The following is a 22,671-nucleotide window of genomic DNA, read 5'->3' on the forward strand; positions in this document are numbered from 1 at the left end:
TTCATTGGCATATTGTACAACTATCACCACTGTCCATTTCCAGAGCTGTTTCTTTTTTTTTTTAATCACTGGAAACCACAGCTGTCCTCATTAAACAATAACTCCCCATTCTTTCCTTCCCCGGTCCTTGGTAACCTCTAGTCTATTATCTGTCTCTATTTTTAAAGCACATTTTATATACATACATTTGCATACTTGATAAGTGAGAAAATCTACAAATATATATATTGGCATTACTCATATAAGAACATACGAAAAAGTAATAATATTGGTTATCAGAAAAGAAAGGAACAGAATAGCCAAACACGGTAAGAGAATGACTGCTTGCAGTTTTACCTTTTATGACATATAAGCCATGTATTTTTCTGAATTAAAAACATAGCCCTCTGTATTCCCGGATTCCGCACCTGCGGATTCAACCCACAGTGGATCAAAAACTATTTGGAAAATGCCACAATAAAAAATAACAGCACTGGCCAGGTAAGGTGGCTCATGCCTGTAATCCCAGCACTTTGGGAGGCCGGCGGATCACCTGAGGTCAGGAGTTTGAGACCAGCCTGGCCAACATGGTGAAACCCCATCTCTACTAAAAATACAAAAATTAGCTGGGCGTGGTGGCTGGCGCCTGTAATCCCAGCTATGCGGGAGGCTGAGGCAGGAGACTTGCTTGAACCCGGGAGGCAGAAGTTGTGGTGAGCCGAGATCGCGCCATTGCACTCCAGCCTGGGCAACAAGAGTGAAACTCCGTCTCAAAACAAAACAAACAGCATTACAATAAAAAATACAACTTAAAAAAAATGCAGTATAACAACTATGTATATAGCATTTACATTGTATTAGGTATTATAAGTAATCTAGAAATGACTTAAAGTATATGGGAGGATGTATGTAGGTTATATGCAAATACTATGCTTTTTAAATAATTTTTTTGAGACAGGGTTTCACTCCTGTCACCCAGTATGGGGTGTAATGGTGCAATCTCAGGTCACTGTAACCTCTGCCTCTCAGGCTCAAGCACTTCTCCTGCCTCAGCCTCCTGAGTAGCTGGGACTACAGGTGCACACCACTGCCCCCAGGTAATTTTTTGTATTTTTTATAGATATGGGGATTTGCCACGTTGCCCAGGCTGGTCTCAAACTCCTGAGCTCAAGTGATCCACCTGCCATGGCCTCCCAAAGCATTGGAATGACAGGTGTGAGCCACCTCACGCAGCCTACTATGCCATTTTTTATCAGGCCCTTGAATATCGGAGGATTTGGGTATCCATTGGGGGACTGGAACCAATTTCCCGTGGATACCAGGGGACAACTACAAAACACACACAGGTTTTCCTATAATCTTTCATTTTTGCTAAAATAAAATTATTCGTGGGCTGCTGTTTCCTAAGAAAAAATAATTAGGATGCCATGGGTGCAATGGGAAAGACAAGCTTAAAGTAACTCATTAAAACAAGATAGAGAAAAATTATCTTGATAGTTCATGAAGCTTATATTCAATGTGAAGGAGATAGTTATCTCCCCACCGGCCCCCCACATTTACTTGTCAAAAAAGCCCTTATGAGAAGTAAAAACTTTTGGTTTTACTACTCACATCTAGATACTGTTTTACTATACTCCTTTTCACCTCTTCTGTGATTTTGGAATTAGCCATGTCACTCCGCAGGAAGTCCAGTGTTTGTTTTGGATGAAAATGAACTCCTGTTTTTCGGTTTATCGCTTTATCATATACTTTTGCAGATTCAGATGGAGAGTACTTCTGAATTTTACTGTTTTGGGAAAACAAAACCAAAAACTTTAAAACTATGGAAACAACATATTTGGAGAAATCCAATTATAGGTAGGAAGCACCATATTAATGAAATTAGTTTCTCATATCTATTTTTAATACTATTGTGATCCTAGGACAGCTTCAATACAATTACTTAATACCACCTAACTGGTTTACCTCTTTCTACTAGTTGCTCCCCCACCCCCAACCTATCCATCCTCTATATAGTGGCCAGAATGATTGTTTATAAACCTGTTTCAGGTTATTAACAACTCTGCTTAAAAATCTTTCCAACTCCTTAGCATTGCCTCAAAACCTTACAAGGTTTTAAATTATTTTGCATCTTGCCAACATTTAACATCAAGATATTCCTTATAAGGCCAGGAGCAGTGGCTCATGCCTATAATCTCAGAGTTTTGGGAGGCCAGTGTGGGAGGATCACTTGAGGCCAGGAGTTCAAGACTACCATGAGCAACACAACTAGACATCATCTCTACAAGTAAAAAATAAAAAAAATTAGCTGGGTGTGGTGGCATGCATCTGTACTCCCAGCTACTCAGGTGGCTGAAGTAGGAGGATTACTCGAGCCCAGGAGTTTATGATTGCATAACTGCACTCCACCTGGGCATCAGAGCGAGACCCTGTTGCAAATACAGATATTCCTCTTAAAAATCTGGATTTCTAGTGTCTCCTGAAAAAGTGGGAGCTCTAGCCACATTATGCCCACCCTCTCCTTTGGCAACAAGCTTATGGAAACTTGAGACAGGTCCACTTAAATGACCTCTTTACATGCAACACACTCTTTCCAGTTGGCCATTGACCAGGTAGCCTATTAACATTTGATTTTGTGATTCCTAATCTTAGATTTCAATGAATGTAAAAAATGACCAAAATTCCATGGTTACAGGCAGAAAAGAGGTATCTTTAATGACTACTGGTGGGTAAAACTACAGGGTGTTTATAATAGCTGTACCTTTTCTCTCTCTTACTTTATAGAGTACTTTAAATACTATTTGAGTTCTACTGGAGCTCTGTTTAGTTGGTTTACATCTGTTACTTCAGAGCTCTTTAAAAACTTAAACTTGTAATCTATTTTAAGGTTAGCTTGAGTCTTTTTAAGGAAATCAACAAAATAAGTCCTTCAATTTGTAATGCATTATCACCAAGTATAGGAATATGTTTTTTTCCCTTTAATAAAAATAAATTATGGCATATTACACAATAGAATACTATCCAGCAATAGAAGAGAATAAACTCCTTTTTAAAAAAGGAACATTTCTAACATTAAAGTAAGCATGCAAACAAAACTGGGTTTCATATTTATTATTATTTTTTTAGACAGAGTCTCGCTCTGTTGCCCAGGCTGGAGTGCAGTGGCGTAATCTCAGCTCACTGCAATCTCCGCCTCCCAGGTTTAAGCGATTTTCCTGCCTCAGTCTCCTGAGTAGCTGGGGTCACAGGCGTGCACCACCACACTAGGCTAATTTTTGTATTTTTAATAGAGATGGCGTTTCACCATGTTGGCCAGGCTGGTCTCGAACTCCTGACCTCAGGGGATCTGCCCGCCTCAGCCTCCCAAAATGTTGGGATTACAGGCATGAGCCACCACACCCAGCCCAAATATTTATTATTTGAACAGAGTGAAGTTTTTTCTCTCACTGCTTATGTAACCTTACCTATCAGAAAATCCACAAAGATTCTTCAAATGTTGTTTTAACATTAGAAGTAATAAAATACCCTGGGACACATTTGCAAATTCGATTAAAGGAGCTGAATTTTCTGGCAAACATTTCATCACTGAATTTATATCGTCTTCTGAATCTGAATCTGAATCTGAATCTACACGTTTCCGTGACTTCCGAGGCCTGGAAACTTCTTCTTCACTGTCGCTTGACTCATTTTCCTTACTAGGTGATGATTTTCTCTCTTTCCTTTTGTCCTTTACCATAGACTGAAAGAAAAAATTGTTTGATAAACAATAAAAACAAAATGCCACTAGTAAATATAAGTATGCTCCATTCAACAGCTTGAAAAAGCTTCCTTAAACTAATATTTTATAAACCTCTTGACTTTATATCAACAACTGGATATGTAATCTTAGGGGATAGTTTCTAAAACTAAATAAAATTATATATAATATCCACCCCCTCCCCTACAACCACTCCTTCAAAAAAATCCTTCTGAAATATCATTCAAAGGGAAACAATTTTCTTCTAAGGACAGTAATAAAAGATAGTTATTAAAAGTATCAATTTGGTGCATAGGTAAGTCATTATGAGGAAAAGCAGTAATTATAATTTAACTGAGGAGAATAAAGTAATCTTGGACATCCCAGCTTCGAGCAAACTCTCCTTTTCAAGAACATTTCGGCAAGATAATAAGCAATTTTCTCTGAAGACTTAAATCCTGTTTCTTTGTACTTTATGAAAATGTTAGCTCTTAGAAACAAAGTCAACTGGACTTAAGCAGGTTGTGTGGTGTGTGTGTGTGTGGGGCACATTATAACAAATTTCTTCAAAAGTGGAAGAAACATTTACAAAGATAGCCATACCAGTAAGTAGGTAAAATAAGAGAACATGAGGGCTAAAGCTCCTGGGAAATTATTAACTTCTCAAACTTAAATGTGCATATTAACATCTGTGGATTTTGTTGAAGATGCAGATTCTGTTTCAGCAAATCTGGGTGGGGCCTGAGGTTCTACAGCTTTAATAAGCTCTCAGGTGAAACCACTGCTGCTGGTGTGTGGTCCATACTTCAAGTAGTAAGGGTTTAAGACACCTCTGTAATTCCAGCCCTCAGGAGGCATCTAAAATAATCTGTCTGATTTACTAGTCTGACAAGGCTGAGTTGTGAGCAATACAATTTTATAAAATGAGATCTACTTGGATCATTAGATACATGAGAATATTCAATTTGTAAAGAATTTACTGAGTGCTTACTATATGCCTAGTGCTACACCAGGTACTTTTATAATTAAATAAATTACATTCCTCCTAAAAGTCATGACAGAAACGATGGAAGGTTCAACAAGAAATTTAGCAAAGATTTTGGGCACACATATGCAAACTCTATTACGGTGCTGTAGTTGAGGGATAAGAAAGTCAATGGTGTCATAAATTTTCTGTTTAAGTGTAAATAAGCTATATATTTTCATGTGTAATGTTGTGATTACAGCATTACAAGATTTACAGAATAATGTTTTAAAATGGGGTTTAAATGAATGTATGAATGGATGCAAACACTTAAGGTCAGTGCTTAAAGTGAGAGAAATAAATGTGATGGCTTATCAACAGAACAATCCATATATCTATTTTAGATGTTTCTAAATAGAGGTAAAGTGGCAATGTACATCCTCTCCCAAGTCAAGTATTGCCCAGATTTCATTAAGTTCACTTAGAAAGATTTTATATACTCGTGAAGAGGATAAAAAGAATAATGAGAAACAAAACAGTGAAAACAGCATGCCTGCACTTTGACAGATGGATTAAGAATAGTAATGTGTGTAACTTACCTCCTTGAATGACTGCAGTAGGTTACTACCAGAAACTGAGAGTGTAATGTCTATATGATGCATTATAAACAACGGCTCTTCCTGTGTCTGGTATGGAAAACAGGCTAGATTGTCTGCTATATACAAGAGCATAGTCACGTCTGTTTTCTGTAAATTTTAAGAAAAAGCACACATGTTTAGCGGATAATCTAGAAACCCAACCAAAAAACCTTTTTAAGAAAAAATACAGGGCACTTTCACCTCACTTAATGTTAGACAGAGATAAGCAGACACACACGGAGAGAGTGGGGAGAGACACAGAGAGACAGAGGGAGAGGAGGAGGGAGAGAAATATAGAGGGGGGAAAAAGGGAAAGGGAGACAGGTGTAACGAAAAGGGAAAAGGGGGAACAGAAATGGAATTTTATAAAATAATCTTAGGCCCATTTTGTTTTATTTTATAATGACTTACACTATGCTATCTCAAGAGAAGAGGTGAAATTTTTTATTGCATCCATGTGAAATTCCTTGAAGTTTTCTTAGAGTATATGGAATCTTTATGATAAATCCATACCATATCAGAAAGTATACATGAAAGTTCTAGTTATATCATTGTGCTACTAAGAGTTTAACCTATATGGAGATCAGTTACACACAGTTACTATTCTGCCCTCAAAATAACTAGTAATTATAGTACTAATACATAGGTTAAAAGAAAAAACCCAAACCCCATGTACTCATAAACATTTGTCAGTTTCCTGTGTATATGTAATTCAGAATGTCAGAGTTGTTTTGACAATGCTATCAGTTTCACACTGTAAAAACTGTGAGGCAGGCAAAATTTAAGAGAAAAATTATGATTATTTAGTTGCTTGCTTTAAAAAGAAGTAATAGAGAATTCAAGCATTTCATGATCATAAACAGAAAGGCATATTAATATTCAAATTTCTTTTAAATATTTATAGCTCAAGGAAAAAAAAAGCTCACAACTGAAAAACACTCACTCCTACCATCTACCTTCCCCTGCCATGGAAACAACATAAAACCCAACAGCAGCAGCAGCAAGATCCCATAGCACAGATGGAATAACCTTGCTATTAATATTCATAAGAGTATCACTCTCACTCTGTTTTTACTTTACAATATGTATCAACACCCACGTTACAGATGAAAAAATGTAGACATAAAACCCTACCTCATCTATTAGTTTTAACACTATAATTCATATATATATTTTCAAAACTCATATAATATTGAAAATATACATATTTTCTTCAACAATCATAAAGGCCCTGTATTTCTCTTTCCTTTCAAAGTTCTTCAAAGAATAGTTTAGACTCCTCCTCCCATGTCTTCCCCACTATTTTTTTTTAAAGGAGACATGATACCACTCACTGCCACCTTGAACTCCTGGGCTCAAGCAATCCCTTTGCCTCGGTCTCTTCAGTAGCTAGGTAGCTAGGAGTATAGGTGCATACCACCAGGCCTGGCCAGTTTTTATTTTTTAATTTTTGTAGAGATAGGGTCTCACTATGTTGCCCAGGCTGGTATGGAACTCCTGGGCTCAAGCTATCATCTGCCTTGGGTGCTGGGATTACAAGCATGAGTCATCTCACCTGGCCCTCCCTCTTCAATTACAATCTGCTTTTGTCCCTCACTGCTTGACTGTTTTTGTCCACGAAGTTCACCATTCTACTCTATTTTTCACTTCTTACTCTCCTTGACTTCTCAGTAGCATCTGACTATTACCCACACTTTCCTTCATGAAATCTTCTTCCTAAGTTTTCTCTTCCTACCTCTTTGACTACTCCCTTTTTATGTACTCCTCAAGCCAACTCCTTTGCAATCTGACTTTGGCAACAATCCTATTATTATTGTTTCAGGTGCTCAAGATAAAAATATTCCAGTTGTCCACTAACTATTCTTTTCACATAGTCTCATTTAATTCTTTCCTCAACTTTCTTTTCTTTTCTACTATCCATTCTTTTTTTTTTTTTTTAATATTGAGATGGAGTCTCGCTCTGTCACTCAGCTGGAGTGCAGTGGTGCGATCTCAGCTCACTGCCAATCTCTGCTGCCCAGGTTCAAGTGATTCTCATGCCTCAGCCTCCCAAGTAGCTGGGACTACAGGTGCGCGCCATCATGCCTGGCTAATTTTTTTGTATTTTTAGTAGAGATAGGATTTTGCCATGTTGGCTAGGCTGTTCTCGAACTCCTGACCTCAGGTGATCCATCTGCCTCGGCCTCCCCAAATGCTGGGGTTACAGGCATGAGGCACCACACCCAGCCTCTACTATCCATTCTTTTTCTCCCCTACTGTTATCATAATAATTTATTATTACCTCCAGTGTGACCACAATGCTAAAAAAATTCATCTTCCTAAACTGCTCTTTGGCAATTGTCCTCATTATTTTATTCACACACTTACAATGTTTTTTTTTTTTTGCCATCTACAGGATCCTCTATATACTATTCCTCATTATGACCTTTCTGCCCCAGTCAAATAACAAACTATTCATTATTTCCCACACATTCTTATCTTTGTATTTTTAATTAATTTTTTGGCCCTGACTGGAACATCTTCCTTCCCTGGTTTATATAGCAGATCCCTCTCATTCTATCCCTCTGGGCCTTCAGGCATTTGTTCCTTCTCTGACATTCTTTGTTGGAGGTAGTCAGAAGAAAGCATTGCATTGTGAGAGCTGGGTTTCCAGTTTAGCATTTCAAATGCTGAGATGACAAAACATCTAGTCAATGACATAAAGCAGGCAGTGAAATCACATAGAAATGAAGTTCTTTTGGACAGAAACAAGGACTGGAACAATATTATCAATACAAACCATCAGGGCACTCAGGATATACTAACCGTAATCACTATTAATTTTGTATCCTATCCCCACAGCTGGAGGGAAAATCCTTTCAGGGCAAAAGCGCTACATTATATCATCTGGCACTCCTCGTATAGTGTCCTATACACAATGCAAACTTAATACTGATAATGATATGATGATAATGTTGATGATAAATTTCATGTAGTACTTGAAGAGGTCTAGTAAGATATCTACACTATGGTAATTATAATTTTGCTTTATTGCAAAAATCTGCTGTCAGGCTAACAAGTAATTAAAGTATTTCTTTTGTTCTTTTTTTTTTTTTTTTGAGACGGAGTCTCGCTCTGTCGGCCAGGCTGGAATGCAGTGGCGTGATCTCAGCTCACTGCAACCTCTGCCTCCTGGGTTCAAGCAATTCTCCTGCCTCAGCCTCCTGAGTAGCTGGGATTACAGGCGCGTGCCACCACGCCCGGCTAATTTTTATATTTTTAGTAGAGATGGGGTTTCACCATGTTGGTCAGGCTGGTCTCGAACTCCTGACCTTGTGATCCACCTGCCTTGGCCTCCCAAAGCACTGGGATTACAGGCGTGAGTCACCACTCCTGGCCTCTTTTGTTCTTTTAAAAGTTGCTATACACACAGATTCATGTGTGCTCTGTGTGGGCAGAAACCATATCTGTTTTTACTATTTTATGCTCGTTAAACTTCTTAGCGCAATGGCTGGTACATAGCAGATGCAGAATAAATACTGTGTGAAATAAATAAATTAAAAGGTAAACTTAAAAGAATATTCAGTTTTCTTGGCCTATGGTCCTGGCCAATGCAACTAGTGCAACAGCCAGAAGTGTCAAAATTGTAATTATGGTAATCTCCCCAATTGCTGTTTTGCTTTCCATAGTTTCAGTTACCCTTGGTCAACCATAGTCCAAAAATAGGTGAGTAAACTACAACAGGGTATTTTGAGAGAGAAAAGCAAGATCCCATTCACATAACTTTTATTACAGTATATTGTTTTAATTGTTCTATTTTATTATGTTAATCTCTTACTGTGACTAATTTATAAATTAAAACTTTAACATAGGTTTGTATGTATTGGAAAAACCAGTACAGTCATGTGCCACATAACATGTTTCAGTCAATTACAAACTACATATATGATGATGGTCCCATAAGATTATCCTATCATATTTTTACTGTACCTTTTCTATGTTTAGATATGTTTAGGTACATGAATACTTACCATTGTGTTATAGTTATCTACAGTATTCAGTACAGTAACATGCTGTACAGGTTTGTAGCCCAGGAACAATATAGCCTAGGTAGGCTACAACATCTAGGTTTGTGTAAGTAAGATGTTCACCCCACAAAGAAATCGCCTAACTATGCATTTCTCCAAATGTATCCCTGTCATTAAGTGATGCATGACTGTATATATAATAATTAGTACCATCCATGGTTTCATGCATCCACTGGGGGTCATGAAATGTATCTTTAATGATAAGGGAGGACTACTATACACAAAAGTGGACTACTATACAGAAAAGTGACTTCCTTTCATTAAGGGAAATCAAGTTGAACAACTAGGGATCTCAATAGCCAAAAACCTAGAACAGTTATTCTCTAACAATATTTGAGGTAATCGGTTCCCAAAGCGATTAGTTTAGTGATGTTGCTTATTTAAAGATACGCTTACAGAAACTGTTATCAAAGTTTATAGGATATTCAGTATGGAGGCAAAATTATACATTATTCCTCATTACACTTATTCTCATACAAAATTTCCCCTTCACTTCTGACTGTGTACTTTGTAAATAACTTAGAAGATTAAGAAAACACTTAATGAAGTTACTATCATATACTAATAAAATGGTAATATTTAAAAAATGACTACTTTATCCATAAAATTTCTAGAGCATTTATTTTCTTAAAATAATAAGTTTTTGTGCTTACTGCTGTGTCATCAAAGAGGTTGAGTAAAGAAATAAGAAAGGCTCGTCTGTGTTGGCGGTTTCCACGGATCATGGAGTAAAGGTGTGAACACAAAGCGCTAGAGGACTCGTCTTGTCTGAAACCCCTTACAGGATCTTTTAGGCATGTGTTGATTGCCTGTTGTACCTGGTAAGACATCTTCATACCAGCCACTGCTTTCATCTGAAATCAATAAAAGTCTCATTTTTGTCAGGGAAATTAAAAGACACAAATTAAAAATATACTTAGAGCATTACATTCTGAGGCTAGCTTCATTGTTTTTTTTTAATTAAAATAATACGAATCACAGAATGAAGTGCTAGAAGGAACATTAGAGATTATCTCTTACAATTCCCTCATTTCAAAGAAGAAAAAAAAAATGAGGCCCAGGAGAGTCACTGCAGCCAAGTTCACATAGTAAGATATAAAATCCAGGTTTCCTGATTTTTAGTCTGGTGTGCTTGGTACTGTCACCTCTAGCCCAATCTTAACTTTAGACTAGAATAAACACCTTGGAAGACTAACTTAGTTGCATGTTTAGAAGACAGGTACTAAGTAAGACATTTTATTCCAATTATGAATGTGGGCAGGGCATTTATCAAAGAAATGCTTTACTCAAGAAAAATGTTTAAATTTAGGTTATAAAATGTTAAAATACATACATGAATGAATCCAGCATATTTTTTGTCTATTTCCACAAGTTGCTGATCAGCCTTGTTCCGCATAGCAGGTTCTGGGTCTGTGCCCATAGCAATTAAATATGGCACACACTGGAAATAAAAAAAAAAAATTACGAGATATCACGGTAGTAAAAATTCTCTATTTAGACATATGTCAAAACTTTTCGTATATCTGAGATATATGAATTTAACCTTATAGGCCTTCCTATAAAGTCTATGTTTTAGTGTTCTTTTTAAAATGACAGATCTTTTGAGATTCAGCTTAAATCCAGAAAGCACTGGAGCACCAGCAAAAATACTGACGTGATAAAATTTAAACAATTTCATTGTAAAGTTTAGGTTCTTTAAACATAAAGCATTCTCACACTAAGAATATCTATTTAAGATTATGATATAGACTACAAATGTATAATCCAGTAGTTTTTAAAGCTTGACTGAATTTGCCTTGTAAAGATAATATAGGGCAAACAGTAATTTGTTTTCCATACTCAAAGCTACGAAAATATAATTGTTTTTCAAAGTTGATTTCAGATGTGGCTTTGAGGAACAGAGAGTTGATAACAGTCATATTCACTGTACTTCTAGAGTCAAAAAACAGTACTACTATGTTAAGTGAGTCTGAATTAAAAAGCAATGTGAAGGCCAGAAAAACAACAACAAACCTAACTTTAAAATACAGACATGGCACTAAATGAAAGAAATGATCATGTTAAATCTCGAATCAGGAAAGAAAAAAGGCTGTAAGGTGGGTGCGGTGGCTCATGCCTGTAATCCCAGCACTTTGGGACACTGAGGCAGGCAGATTACTTGAGCTCAGAAGTTTGAGACCAGCCTGGCCAACATGGTAAAACCCCGTCTCTACAAAAACACAAAAATTAGCCAGGTGGTGGCGCACACCCGTAGTCTCAGCTACTTGGGAGGCAGAGGTGGGAAGAGTGCTTGAATCCAGGAGGCAGAGACTCCAGCCTGGGAAACAGAGCAAGATCTTGCCTCAAAAAAAAAAAAAAAAAAAAAAAGAAAAGGAAAAAGGCTATAGAGAACGCCCTTGGTTAACTAGCAGAATCTGCAAATGAACTGTATATTAGATAATATTGTATCAGTGTTAAACTTCCCAAATTTAATGATTATATTACGGTTTTGTAAGACAATGTCCTTGTTCTTAGAAAATATATGCTGAAGTGTTTAGTGGTAAAGAATCATAATTACTTGAAACTTCCTACCAAATGATTCAGAAAAAAGCAGATGTATAAAGGGAGAGAGAGAAAGCAATTGTGGCAAAATGTCAACAAATGGTGAATAGAGGTGAAGAGAATAAAGGAATTCATCGTATCACTTTTGCAATTTCTTTGTGTGAATTTTTTTTTTTTTTTTTTTTTTTTTGAGATGGAGTCTCCCTCTGTTGGCCAGGCTGGAGTGCAATGGCACGGTCTCGGCTCACTGCAACCTCTGCTTCCTGGGTTCTCTGCTTCCTGGGTTCAAGCAATTTTCCTGCCTCAGCCTCCCATGTAGCTGGGACCACAGGCATGTGCCACCACACCTGGCTAATTTTTGTATTTTTAGTAGAGATGGGGTTTTGCCATGTTGGCTATGCTGGTTTTGAACTCCTGACTCAAGTGATCCGCCCACCTCTGCCTCCCAAAGTGCTGGGATTACACGTGTGAGCCACTGCACCTGACTCCTTTGTGTGAAATTAAAAAAAAAAGTTTAAAAGGCATATATAATAAAAAGCACCCAACAAAGAACCCTCGGTAGTTTAAAAAGGTGACAGTCTCAATGTACTACTGTTTCATTATAATGTATGATTCTTTATGATAATAGCCCGGAGTCATGAAGAACAGGATAAATATTTGTTAACATGTTTTGTTTCAGGACACAGGGAAGACCACAGTATGTTTAAATATATCATATTTTTAAAACGTTCCATGAAAAATACCCAAAATAAAAATCTTGAAGGGTATAGACTCTGCTTAATTAATACATACACTTTTGTAGCCTATGGTGCTCTCTTGACCATCAGATGGTATATACTACTACATCAGCATTGGCTGCCAATCTTCAGTAACACTAATGTCTTTATTACGTCGTTGTGTCCTCATATTAATGCTATGAGGTGTCGAGTAGTTGGTGTTATACCCAACTTAAAGATGAAGGAATTGAGTTTACATAATTTACTTTTCTGTGGACTAAGACTCCACCCTGTTGAACAGATTATACTTTTAAACCCAGTTAACTCTCTTCACATTATAGATTGTTGGATCTTAGGGACAAAAGTAAATATGAATTAAAACAAATATATTATCCCTACTTAGAAAAATAATTTGAGTATATGTTCTGCCAATAGAAATTACAAGTTTATAACAGAGACAATATTATGAATATATGGGTATTTTGCAGTAATCATAACCCAAGAGATTATCTAAAACTGCCAGATTCTTAAGAGTTTAGTACAAAGAAGAGTAAGAGGAACAAAGAACTACTTATTCTCTATAATCACAATGTATCAAATTACAACTAATCTTGCTCTTTTAGTAAGTGCTGCTGCCATAAAACATGCTTACCTGAACTGGATGAATAAGACCTTGATTTAGAGTCAATGCAATGACATTTAGGGCAAAGTGGCGTACACTTGACTGGGTGTGAAAAAATGCCTCAAGCACCTGTTTGAGATAAAGCTGCATGATGGAACTACTCATCCCTGAGGAAACATCACCCATTTCTTTTAAGTCTTCCTGTTTTGCAACTTTCTTCCCTACAAAAGCAAGCAAAGGATAAACACACATTAAGAGCACCTATACTAACTTTACTAAATATTTCAAAATTAGGCCATAACCAAAATCACAAAACGTTACAGCTAGTGTTCTGGCTCAATGGTTCTTAATCTGTGTGTGAGAGTGTGTGTGTGTGTGTGTGTCTGTGTCAGAGGCCCCTTTGAGAACCCAATGAGAACTATAATCTCTTTCCTCCCTCAAAATGTTAATGTTTACACACATATACAATTTTAAAACTATTTTAGAGAATTTAAGAATATGCTAAAGCCCAGCTATAGACCTCAGCATAAGGACTGCTATTTAACTGAATTTCTTCATCTAACAAATAAGGAAATTTAGATATTTAGATTAAAGAAGATAAAGCCATTATAATATAAATGTAGCTATGAAATTTAAAAATATATTTTCACTTACAGTCTCTATCTGCCTGCTGCATACGTGTATCTTCTTCTTGTAGGTAGGTCTGGAGGTTTTTTAACACTTGTATTTTTAAATTGACTGAGGAGTTCTTATCAGATAAAATATTATTATATAGATTCTTCACTTCTTGCTCGAACATTAGACTTGGATGCTGAATAAAGGCAAACCCTATGGGAGAGGGGAAAAATCTCATCATATATTCATATTAAAATTAAATAAAACATTTAATAAATATGTTAATAAATTATATAAACGGCTCCTTATTTCAAAAAATTAAAACTTAAAATGACTGGAAGAATATGCTGGTGGCCTTACCTAGAGAAGCATTACAGCAGGTACTTCTTTCCCCATGAATTAAAAACAAGAAATTGCATTTCAAAGGAGAATTTCACACAAGAGGAAACCTTGAGGAGGGAGCAGGGCCTAGTGGCTAGGGGAGTGGATTAGGAGTCAGGAGTCTTGGGTTCTATTCCTGGCTCCACCACTGACTTGTAGTGTGACCTTGGGTGAGTCACATAATCTCTCTGTGCCTCAATTCTCCATCTGTAAAATGGGGATAATAATATTTACCACCCACCTACCTCACAGGGATGTTTTCAGGATTTAAGAAATAATGTCTGCAAACATTTTTCAGATCCCCAGCAGAAGGTACTACATTGACATTATTTTTTAAAAAAAATTAAAATATATTCATTTGATGAAACAATATAATAAACCAGAGCTAAAAATATCTTCCATTTCTTTCTCATATGGCATTATAATAAGGCCACAATGCTGAATCCTATAACCACGGGTTAATAAGTAGCAATATATCATCCATGTTTATTTGTATATAATGTTTATTTGAGGAAAAAATGAAGATCTCTGGTGATAGCAAGTATTATTGGTAACAAACAACAAACTAAACTCAAAGCATAGAGTGATCAGATAACTAGCCCAAGGTCACTCAGGATAACTATGGCCCAGGCAAGATGTCTTTTATTAACTGGTCTAGAGGCAATATTTTCTGAATAGCACTGCTTAAGTTAAAACTTCATCTTTTTGTACTCTGAAATACTTGTAACACTGTATTCATATTAAAATTATATGAATTTTAATAGTTTTGCCACTCTGTATAAATTATGTCCAGACTGAATATTTGAAGGTACACATTGGCTTGAAGTTAATATTGCACCAATTTAACTCCTTAGTAAATGATGTCTGAATTTTTACTCTATGTGCTATACGTAATTTTCAAAAAGGGATGGAGGAGGAATAAAATGATAAGGTTTCAATTTATTTACAGAAATCATAAACATGATTTAATAAGGTATGGGTAAGTTAGAATCTTTTCTTACTCATTTTTGTTCAAAAGACTAATATAAATAACTACTCATGCATATTAAAGTATAAACCTTAATCATAACACCAAAATAAAATTTCCAAATAAGTTTTTAATCTCATTGGGTAGCTTTACGTGTACAGTCATTGCTCGGTATCCATGGGGGATTGGCTCCAGAACCTCCCAGGGATACCAAAATCTGTGGATTCTCAAGTCCCTGATATAAAATGGGGTAGTATTTGCATATAATCTACTCATATCCTCTCGTATACTTTAAATCATCTCTAGATTATTTATATCTAATACAATGTAAATGCTATGTAAATTGCTGTTGTATTGTTTAGAGAATAATGACAAAAAAAGTCTGTACATATTTAGTACAGGTGTAATTTTTTTTTTCTCAGTATTTTTGATCCTTGGTGGTTAAATCCACAGATGTGAAACCCATGGATATGGAAGGCCAACCGTATTTGTACCGAAAAAAACAACAACAAAAACCAAAAACCTGGACAGACTGTTCTTGTATTTTTTTGAAGTGCATTCAATTCAGGTACTTTAATGCCATTCACCTCCTATTTCCTCATATTCTAATTCCTTCCTAGATATAAGCCACATAGACCTGCCTAACAATTGCAAAACATGTTTTTATTACATCAATCCTTCCTGGAAAAACATTATAAAACAGGTATATATCCAAATTGTTCCTTCTGGGTTGCTTACTATTTGCTTTTATATAAATAAGTCAGTGTAGACTGATCATTGTTTTAACCAGATGTGGCAGCTTCCTGTAGTGACAAAGCTTTGCAATGAAAAAGAACAATTAAAAAAATGCAAAGAGCACAGAATTCTTCTACATTATTTTTCTTTACCAAAGGGCTTTAATAAATGTTCTTAAGATACCCTATGGAGGAGGGGTAGAAGAAAGTATTGTTATCTCTATTTTACTAATGAAGAAACTGATGAACAGACAAATGGCTTGCTCAAGGTTACCCAGGAAGTCAATGGCCATGACAAGAATGCAACCCAGTTGTTTTAATCCTCAGACCTACATTCTATACACCAAATCCTACTGCTAATAGAAACATATTAAAGTAAATCAACAATTTAGATTCACAATATTTAAAAATATGCTCTATCCCTCTCAAATAGCTACAAATTATAAAGAAATTTAGACTTACCTAGACCAATGATAGCTTTTGTTTGTACTTCTTCATCTGAGTGTTTTGTAAAATACATCAATAGTTCAAGTACTTTATCTTTTATGTTAACCTAAGGGGAGGAAAACACATTAAAGTGTTCATGAACTGTAACTTAGATTAATTTTCAACTATAAAGGAAAAAAATACCTAAAGACAATGAGAATTTGTGTGAACTTTATTAAAAAAATAAGTAACCAATTCCATTTATTTTAGAACAGTGGCATTCAAAGTATCAGTCTGTGACAAAGAAGCTTGTTTCGGAATGTAAATCAGTGCATTGTTTCCTTCATTGAAAAAAATTTTTTTTAAAAAGTCAGCTGTTGATGTCAACAGTGTGCTACTGTTACAAAGCTGATATAACTTGTCAGGGAAATTTCATTATCTGGTTACACACCAGTAACAAAAAGTTGATGGATTAGCAGCCAGTCTGAGGACCATGCTTTGAGCAGCACTGTTTTCAGAATTTTCATTAAGCCAGACTACTCTAATGTTGCCTTCATCCTGGGTCACTACTGTCATTCTCAGATCACAGTGCCATATAGTTCTATGTTTTATAGCATTTTAAGTATTACTATCTTTACCTTGCTGTTGCCTTTAAAATCTTCCAGATCAAAATCAAAATGCCGACATAGTGCTCCAACGGTGAAAAGGGATCTAAGAAGTGCTGGTTTGTTTGTTAGAAGTGAAGTGTTATTTGGGTCCTCTTGGTGTTGACTTTTTAATTTTGAAATGGCACCTAATAAAGATAAGTAATATTTACTTATAATATTTATCTTTGAATTACTAAGTTCAAGTAATTACTACTAATGAATTACAATTTTTTTTTTGAGATGGAGTCTCACTCTGTCACCCAGGCTGGAGTGCAGTGACGTGATCTTGGCTCACTGCAACCTCCGCCTCCCGTGTTCAAGTGATTCTCCTGCCTCAACTTCCCAAGTAGCTGGGATTACAGTCGTGTGCCACCACGCCTGGCAAATTTTTGTATTTTTAGTAGAGAGACAGGGTTTCACCATGTTGGCCAGGCTGATCTCGAACTCTCGACCTCAGGTAATCCACCCGCCGTGGCCTCCCAAAGTGCTGGGATTACAGGCATGAGCCACTGTCCCCAGCCAATTAATTTTTACTAATGGTTCTAAATATTAAATATGTCTAGAATTATGAGAGTGCTCTTCAGAGTCTAACTAATGTAAGAAAATTTAAATTTTACTTTTCACAGTGCGCAAAAAATTTACCAATCTTTACTTATCAGGAGATAAATTTCTGAAGTAATCACAGTGGGTTCTTCAGGAAATACAAAAGACACTAGAAAATATTGTTTCTGAGAGGACCACGGTGGATAATCACACCTCATAATTTCCTCGAGTCTAGCCTTTTATCAAATGTGTTTAAAATGAGCTGACCCCCTGCAGGACCTAGCAGAATAATTTTAAAACCCTGGTATTGAACTTACCATAGTATCTATTGAAACAAGCCCACACAAATTTAAAATTTTGTGTCACTTTATTTACAACAGCTCCAAGACAGCTCACACAATGTTGCACTACCTAAAAGATATAGAAAATGTTTAGATAAAAGTTAAAAATATACTATTTTAAAAACTTAGCTTTTTACAAATATTTGCTTTAAAAATTTTAATAAAATACATTAGAACTTTACACTAATGAATAAAGAAATGGTAAACTGAGTGCTTACAGTCATGCCATATTTGATGATGAGCTTCATTAGATCTTCCTCAATAGTGGCAAGAAAAGTTTCACTTGGATGCTCCATCAGTGGTACAACTAGCTCTAGGATTTTTGCAACATTGCAGATAACCATGAAATCATTTTGCGTCTATAAGAATAAAATTAATGCTTTATGAATATCCAAAACCTGAAGAGAAACTATATACAGCTTTACGTATTTGGGGGCAGAAATAGGGCATTTTGCACGTAAAGGTCCAGTTAAAAAAAAAAGTCTGTTAGAGTTTTTTTTTCAAGGTATGGAAGGAGAAGCACCAGCATGTCAGGAATATGGACCGACAACTAACTTACCAAAATGTGACTTTGGGGTCACTTAATCACAATGTTATATTTTTTCCCTAAAATGTAACACAAGTCAATTCTAAACAAAGGTATTTACATATTGACAGCATTATACAAAGACTGGTACAGTTTTTACGATTAGTATTTTCCAAACTGTGTATATTAACCCAGTAGTTCTCAATCAGGAATGAGCTTTCTTCCCCCGTATCCTGACACAGGAGTATTTGGCAGTATCTGGAGACATTTTTGGTTGTCACAATGGGAGCCACTACTGGCATCTAGTGGATAGAGGCCAGTGATGCTGCTTAACAACCTGCAATGCACAGAACAATCCTTGACAACAAAGAATCATCTAGTCCTGTCAATAGTGCTGAGGTTGAGAAACCCTGTGTTAAAATTTTCTAGGACAGATAAACATGTAGAATCCCAGAACCAGGCAAAAGGCTTATTTCTAAGAAACACAGTCTTGCTCAATTGCCCAGGTTGGAGTGCAGTGGCACAATCACAGCTCAATGCAATCCTGCTCCTGAGCTTGAGCGATTTTCCTGACAGTCTCTCGAGCAGCTAGGACTACAGGTGCATAATACCACACCCGGTTAATTTTTTAATTGTCTTTTTTTTTTTTTAGACAGAGTCTTGCTCTGTTGCCCAGGCTGGAGTGCAGTGGCACGATCTTGGCTCACTGCAACCTCTGCCTCCCGGGTTCAAGCAACCCCCTGACTCAGCCACCCGAGTAGCTGGGATTACAGGCGCCCACCACCATGCCTGGCTAATTTTTGTATTTTTAGTAGAGACGGGGTTTCACCATCTTGGCCAGGCTGGTCTAGGACTCATGACCTCGTGATCCACCTGCCTCGGCCTCCCAAAGTGCTGGGATTACAGGTGTGAGAAACTGCGTCTGGCCTTAATTTTCATTTTTGTAGAGACAGGGTCTCACTATGTTGCCCAGGCTGGTTTTGAATTTCTGGCCTCAAGTGATCCTCCTGCCTTGGCCACCCAAAGTACTGGGATTACAGGTGTGGGCCACCATGCTCAGCCTAGGACTTCTTTATTTTAAATTTAAATGTGTATTTCTTTGATTAGAAAAACTAATAAGCATGTTTAAAAAAACAGGTAGAGACTTTTTAAAAAAAACCAAAAGGTAGAAAAGGATTTACAATAAAAAGTCTTGTTTCTATCTATCCTCCAGCCACCCAGTTCATTTCCCCAAAGGCAATCAAAGTTATATATGTGTGTGTGTGTGTGTGTGTGTGCGCACGTGTGTGTGTAGTAAGGCTTTCAATGCATGTTTTTAATCTAGTTTTTTTTTTTTCCTTTCTTTTTTTTTTTTTGAGACGGAGTCTCGCTCTGTCATCCAGGCTGGAATGCAGTGGTGCGATCTTGGCTCACTGCAACCTCCGCCTCCTGAGTTCAAGTGATTCTCCTCAGCCTCCAGAGTAGCTGGAGGCATGGAAGGAGAAGCACCAGCATGTCGGGAATATGGATCGACAACTAGCCTGCCACCACGCCTGGCTAATTTTTGTATTTTTAGTAGAGATGGGGTTTCACCATATTGGCCAGGCTGGTCTTAAACTCCACACTTTGTGATCTGCCTGCCTCGGCCTCCCAAAGTGCTGGGATTACAGGTGTGAGCCATGATGTCCAGCCTTAATCTAGTTTTTAAGCTACTAATCCTCATTGTTAGTAATGGATTACCGGCATAGATTTTGGACTTTTTTTTTTTGACACAGAGCCTCGTTCTGTCACCCAGGCGGAAGTGCAGTAGCGCAATCTCGGCTCACTGCAACCTCCGCCTCCAAGGTTCAAGCGATTCTCCTGCTTTAGCCTGTCGAGGAGCTGTGACTATAGATGTGCACCACCATGCTTGGCTAATTTTTGTATTTTTAGTAGAGACAGGGTTTCACCATGCTGGCCAGGCTGGTCTTGAACTCCTGACCTCGTGATCCGCCCGCCTCGGCCTCCCAAAGTGCTGGGATTACAGGCGTGAGCCACCGTGCCCAGCCCATTTTGGACTTTTTGAGTGCATTAACACACTAGTTAAAAACATTCCCACCACTTGGCTTGTAGGAGTATTAACTACAAAAAAAAGAAATTCCCACATCATATTCATCCTTCCTTTTAGGATCCCCACAGGATTAAAAAGAAAAGATAAATTCTTTTTAAGTAGCATAGAAATCCTGTTGTTTCCCATAATGAGTTAAAGTGGGTCTAGGGATAGAAGAATTTTTGTTGGGTAAGATATTCATTTGAGAACCAGTGCTAGCATTTTACTTAAAAAAAAAAAAAATGTAGTGGCTGGGCACAGTGGCTCACGCCTATAATCCCGGCTCTTTGGGAGGCCACAGTGGGCAGATCACTTGAGGCCAGGAGTTCAAGACCAGCCTGGCCAACATGGCAATTCCCTGTCTCTACTAAAAATACAAAAATTAGCCGGGTGTGGTGGTGCACACCTGTAAAATCCCAGCTACTTGGGTGGCTAAGGCATGAGAATCGCTTGAACCTGGGAGGCGAAGGTTGCAGTCAGCCAGAAGTGCAGGACTGTACTCCAGCCTGGGCAACAGAGCAAGACTGTGTCTTAAAAAAAAAAAAAAAGGCCGGGCACAGTGGCTCATGCCTGTAATCCCAGTACTTTGGGAGGCCAAGGCGGGGCAGATCAATAAGGTCTGGAGTTCAAGACCAGTCTGGCCAACATAGAGAAACCCCGTCTCTACTAAAAATACAAAAAATTAGCCAGGTGTGGTGGTGTGCACCTGTAATCTCAGCTACTTGGGAGGCTGAGGAAGGAGAATCGCTTGAAGCCAGGAGGCAGAGGTTGCAGTGAGCCAAGATTGCACCATTGCACTCCAGCCTGGGTGACAGTGTGAGCCTCAGTCTCAAAAAAAAAAAAAAAAAAAACCACCACATAACAACAAAAAAGTAGCATTTTCTGAACCTTCCCTTAACATCCTGGCCTGGAAAATCAAGTAAAAGAAATATCTTAAATTCTAGAAGAAAAATTTAGAGAAAGATGGAAACCATTAAGTAAAAGAGCAACAGAACAGAATAGGAAAAAATATTTGTAATGAATATACTATAAGATGGTTTAATATCTAAAATAAAGAGCTCTCCTAAAAAAAAAGCCTATTATTCAAAGGTAAAATGAACGAATGATACGAAAATGATATAAATAGTGAATTAACAGAAAAGCAAGCCCCACTGGTCAGTACCAAGAAAAGATGCTCAACCTTCTTTGCAGTCAGGGAAGGAAACTGAAGCAATAACGAATTATTCCTTACCACCTGTTAGACTGGCAAGGAATACTAAATAATGACAATGATTGTCACATACAGCTTTCCAAAAGGTTGCATAAAACACATCCACTGCAAAATGGCAAGATCAATTAAAAATGAAAACCAAAATAACCATTGTTTCAACCTAGCAAGTCCACTTCTCAGAAACTGTTCCAACAAAATAAAGTCACCAGTACTTAGGTATTTAAATTGGAATGTTTATTTAAAAATTGTTTGTAGTGGTGATCCAAAGGAAATATGTAAACACCTGCCAAATAGGGAAATGATTAAATAAATCATAGGACATCTATAAAATGGATAATATATAGCCACCTAAAACAAGGAATTAGATATATACCAGGTAATGTGAGATTACCAAATATGCCTAACAAATATCTATATAATATGATTCAATTTTTACAAAACCCGGTCAACCATTTATATATACCTCTGTGTCCACAACTATAAAAGTATGTTAAGGATACTCTAAGATGTTTATTCTGAAGGGAAGATGAATAAAGATGGAGATAGGATATAAAAACAAAAATCAAAACCACAAAACATTAAAAAAAAGTTTACCATGTATGAGATACTCTTATTTATATACAACTTTATATTTGTGTACATACATACATAAAAAATGCACAAGACATTTTAAAAGTGATTTTGTTTTAAAAAAATCACTGGTTCAAAATCTTGCAAGGACTATTTATGATATAAATAATATATAACAGGTTTCATTATAGTCCAGACTCTACTGGCAGACATGGGGCTGAATTCTAACTTTGGGACTGCTTAGCTATGTGACATTGGGCCAGTTATTTATATTCTTTAAGCTTTCATTTCCTTATCTGTAAAACTGAGATCATAATAGTACTTACTTCACAAAGTTAATGAGATAATACATGTAAAATTTTCACAGTGCTTGGTACTGT

General features: G+C 36.9%; 1 protein-coding gene across 3 annotated transcripts in view; it reads right to left on the minus strand.

The window, feature by feature from the left end:
- Positions 1-22,671, minus strand: part of NIPBL (NIPBL cohesin loading factor) — a 187,341-nt gene that overhangs the window by 2,895 nt on the left and 161,775 nt on the right. For all 3 annotated transcript variants that reach the window (XM_003806649.5, XM_008956019.4, XM_063604507.1), the window contains 11 exons: positions 18,136-18,276; positions 17,894-17,987; positions 17,025-17,179; positions 16,423-16,513; positions 13,918-14,091; positions 13,294-13,484; positions 10,718-10,825; positions 10,038-10,238; positions 5,279-5,425; positions 3,444-3,718; positions 1,591-1,765 (listed from right to left, as the gene is read on the minus strand). In XM_003806649.5, coding sequence (XP_003806697.1) covers positions 1,591-1,765; positions 3,444-3,718; positions 5,279-5,425; positions 10,038-10,238; positions 10,718-10,825; positions 13,294-13,484; positions 13,918-14,091; positions 16,423-16,513; positions 17,025-17,179; positions 17,894-17,987; positions 18,136-18,276 — 1,752 coding nt within the window. The remainder of the gene's footprint in view (positions 1-1,590; positions 1,766-3,443; positions 3,719-5,278; positions 5,426-10,037; positions 10,239-10,717; positions 10,826-13,293; positions 13,485-13,917; positions 14,092-16,422; positions 16,514-17,024; positions 17,180-17,893; positions 17,988-18,135; positions 18,277-22,671) is intronic.

This window comes from Pan paniscus, chromosome 4 (genome assembly GCF_029289425.2).
Source record: "Pan paniscus chromosome 4, NHGRI_mPanPan1-v2.0_pri, whole genome shotgun sequence".
Classification (NCBI taxonomy): Eukaryota; Metazoa; Chordata; class Mammalia; order Primates; family Hominidae; genus Pan; species Pan paniscus.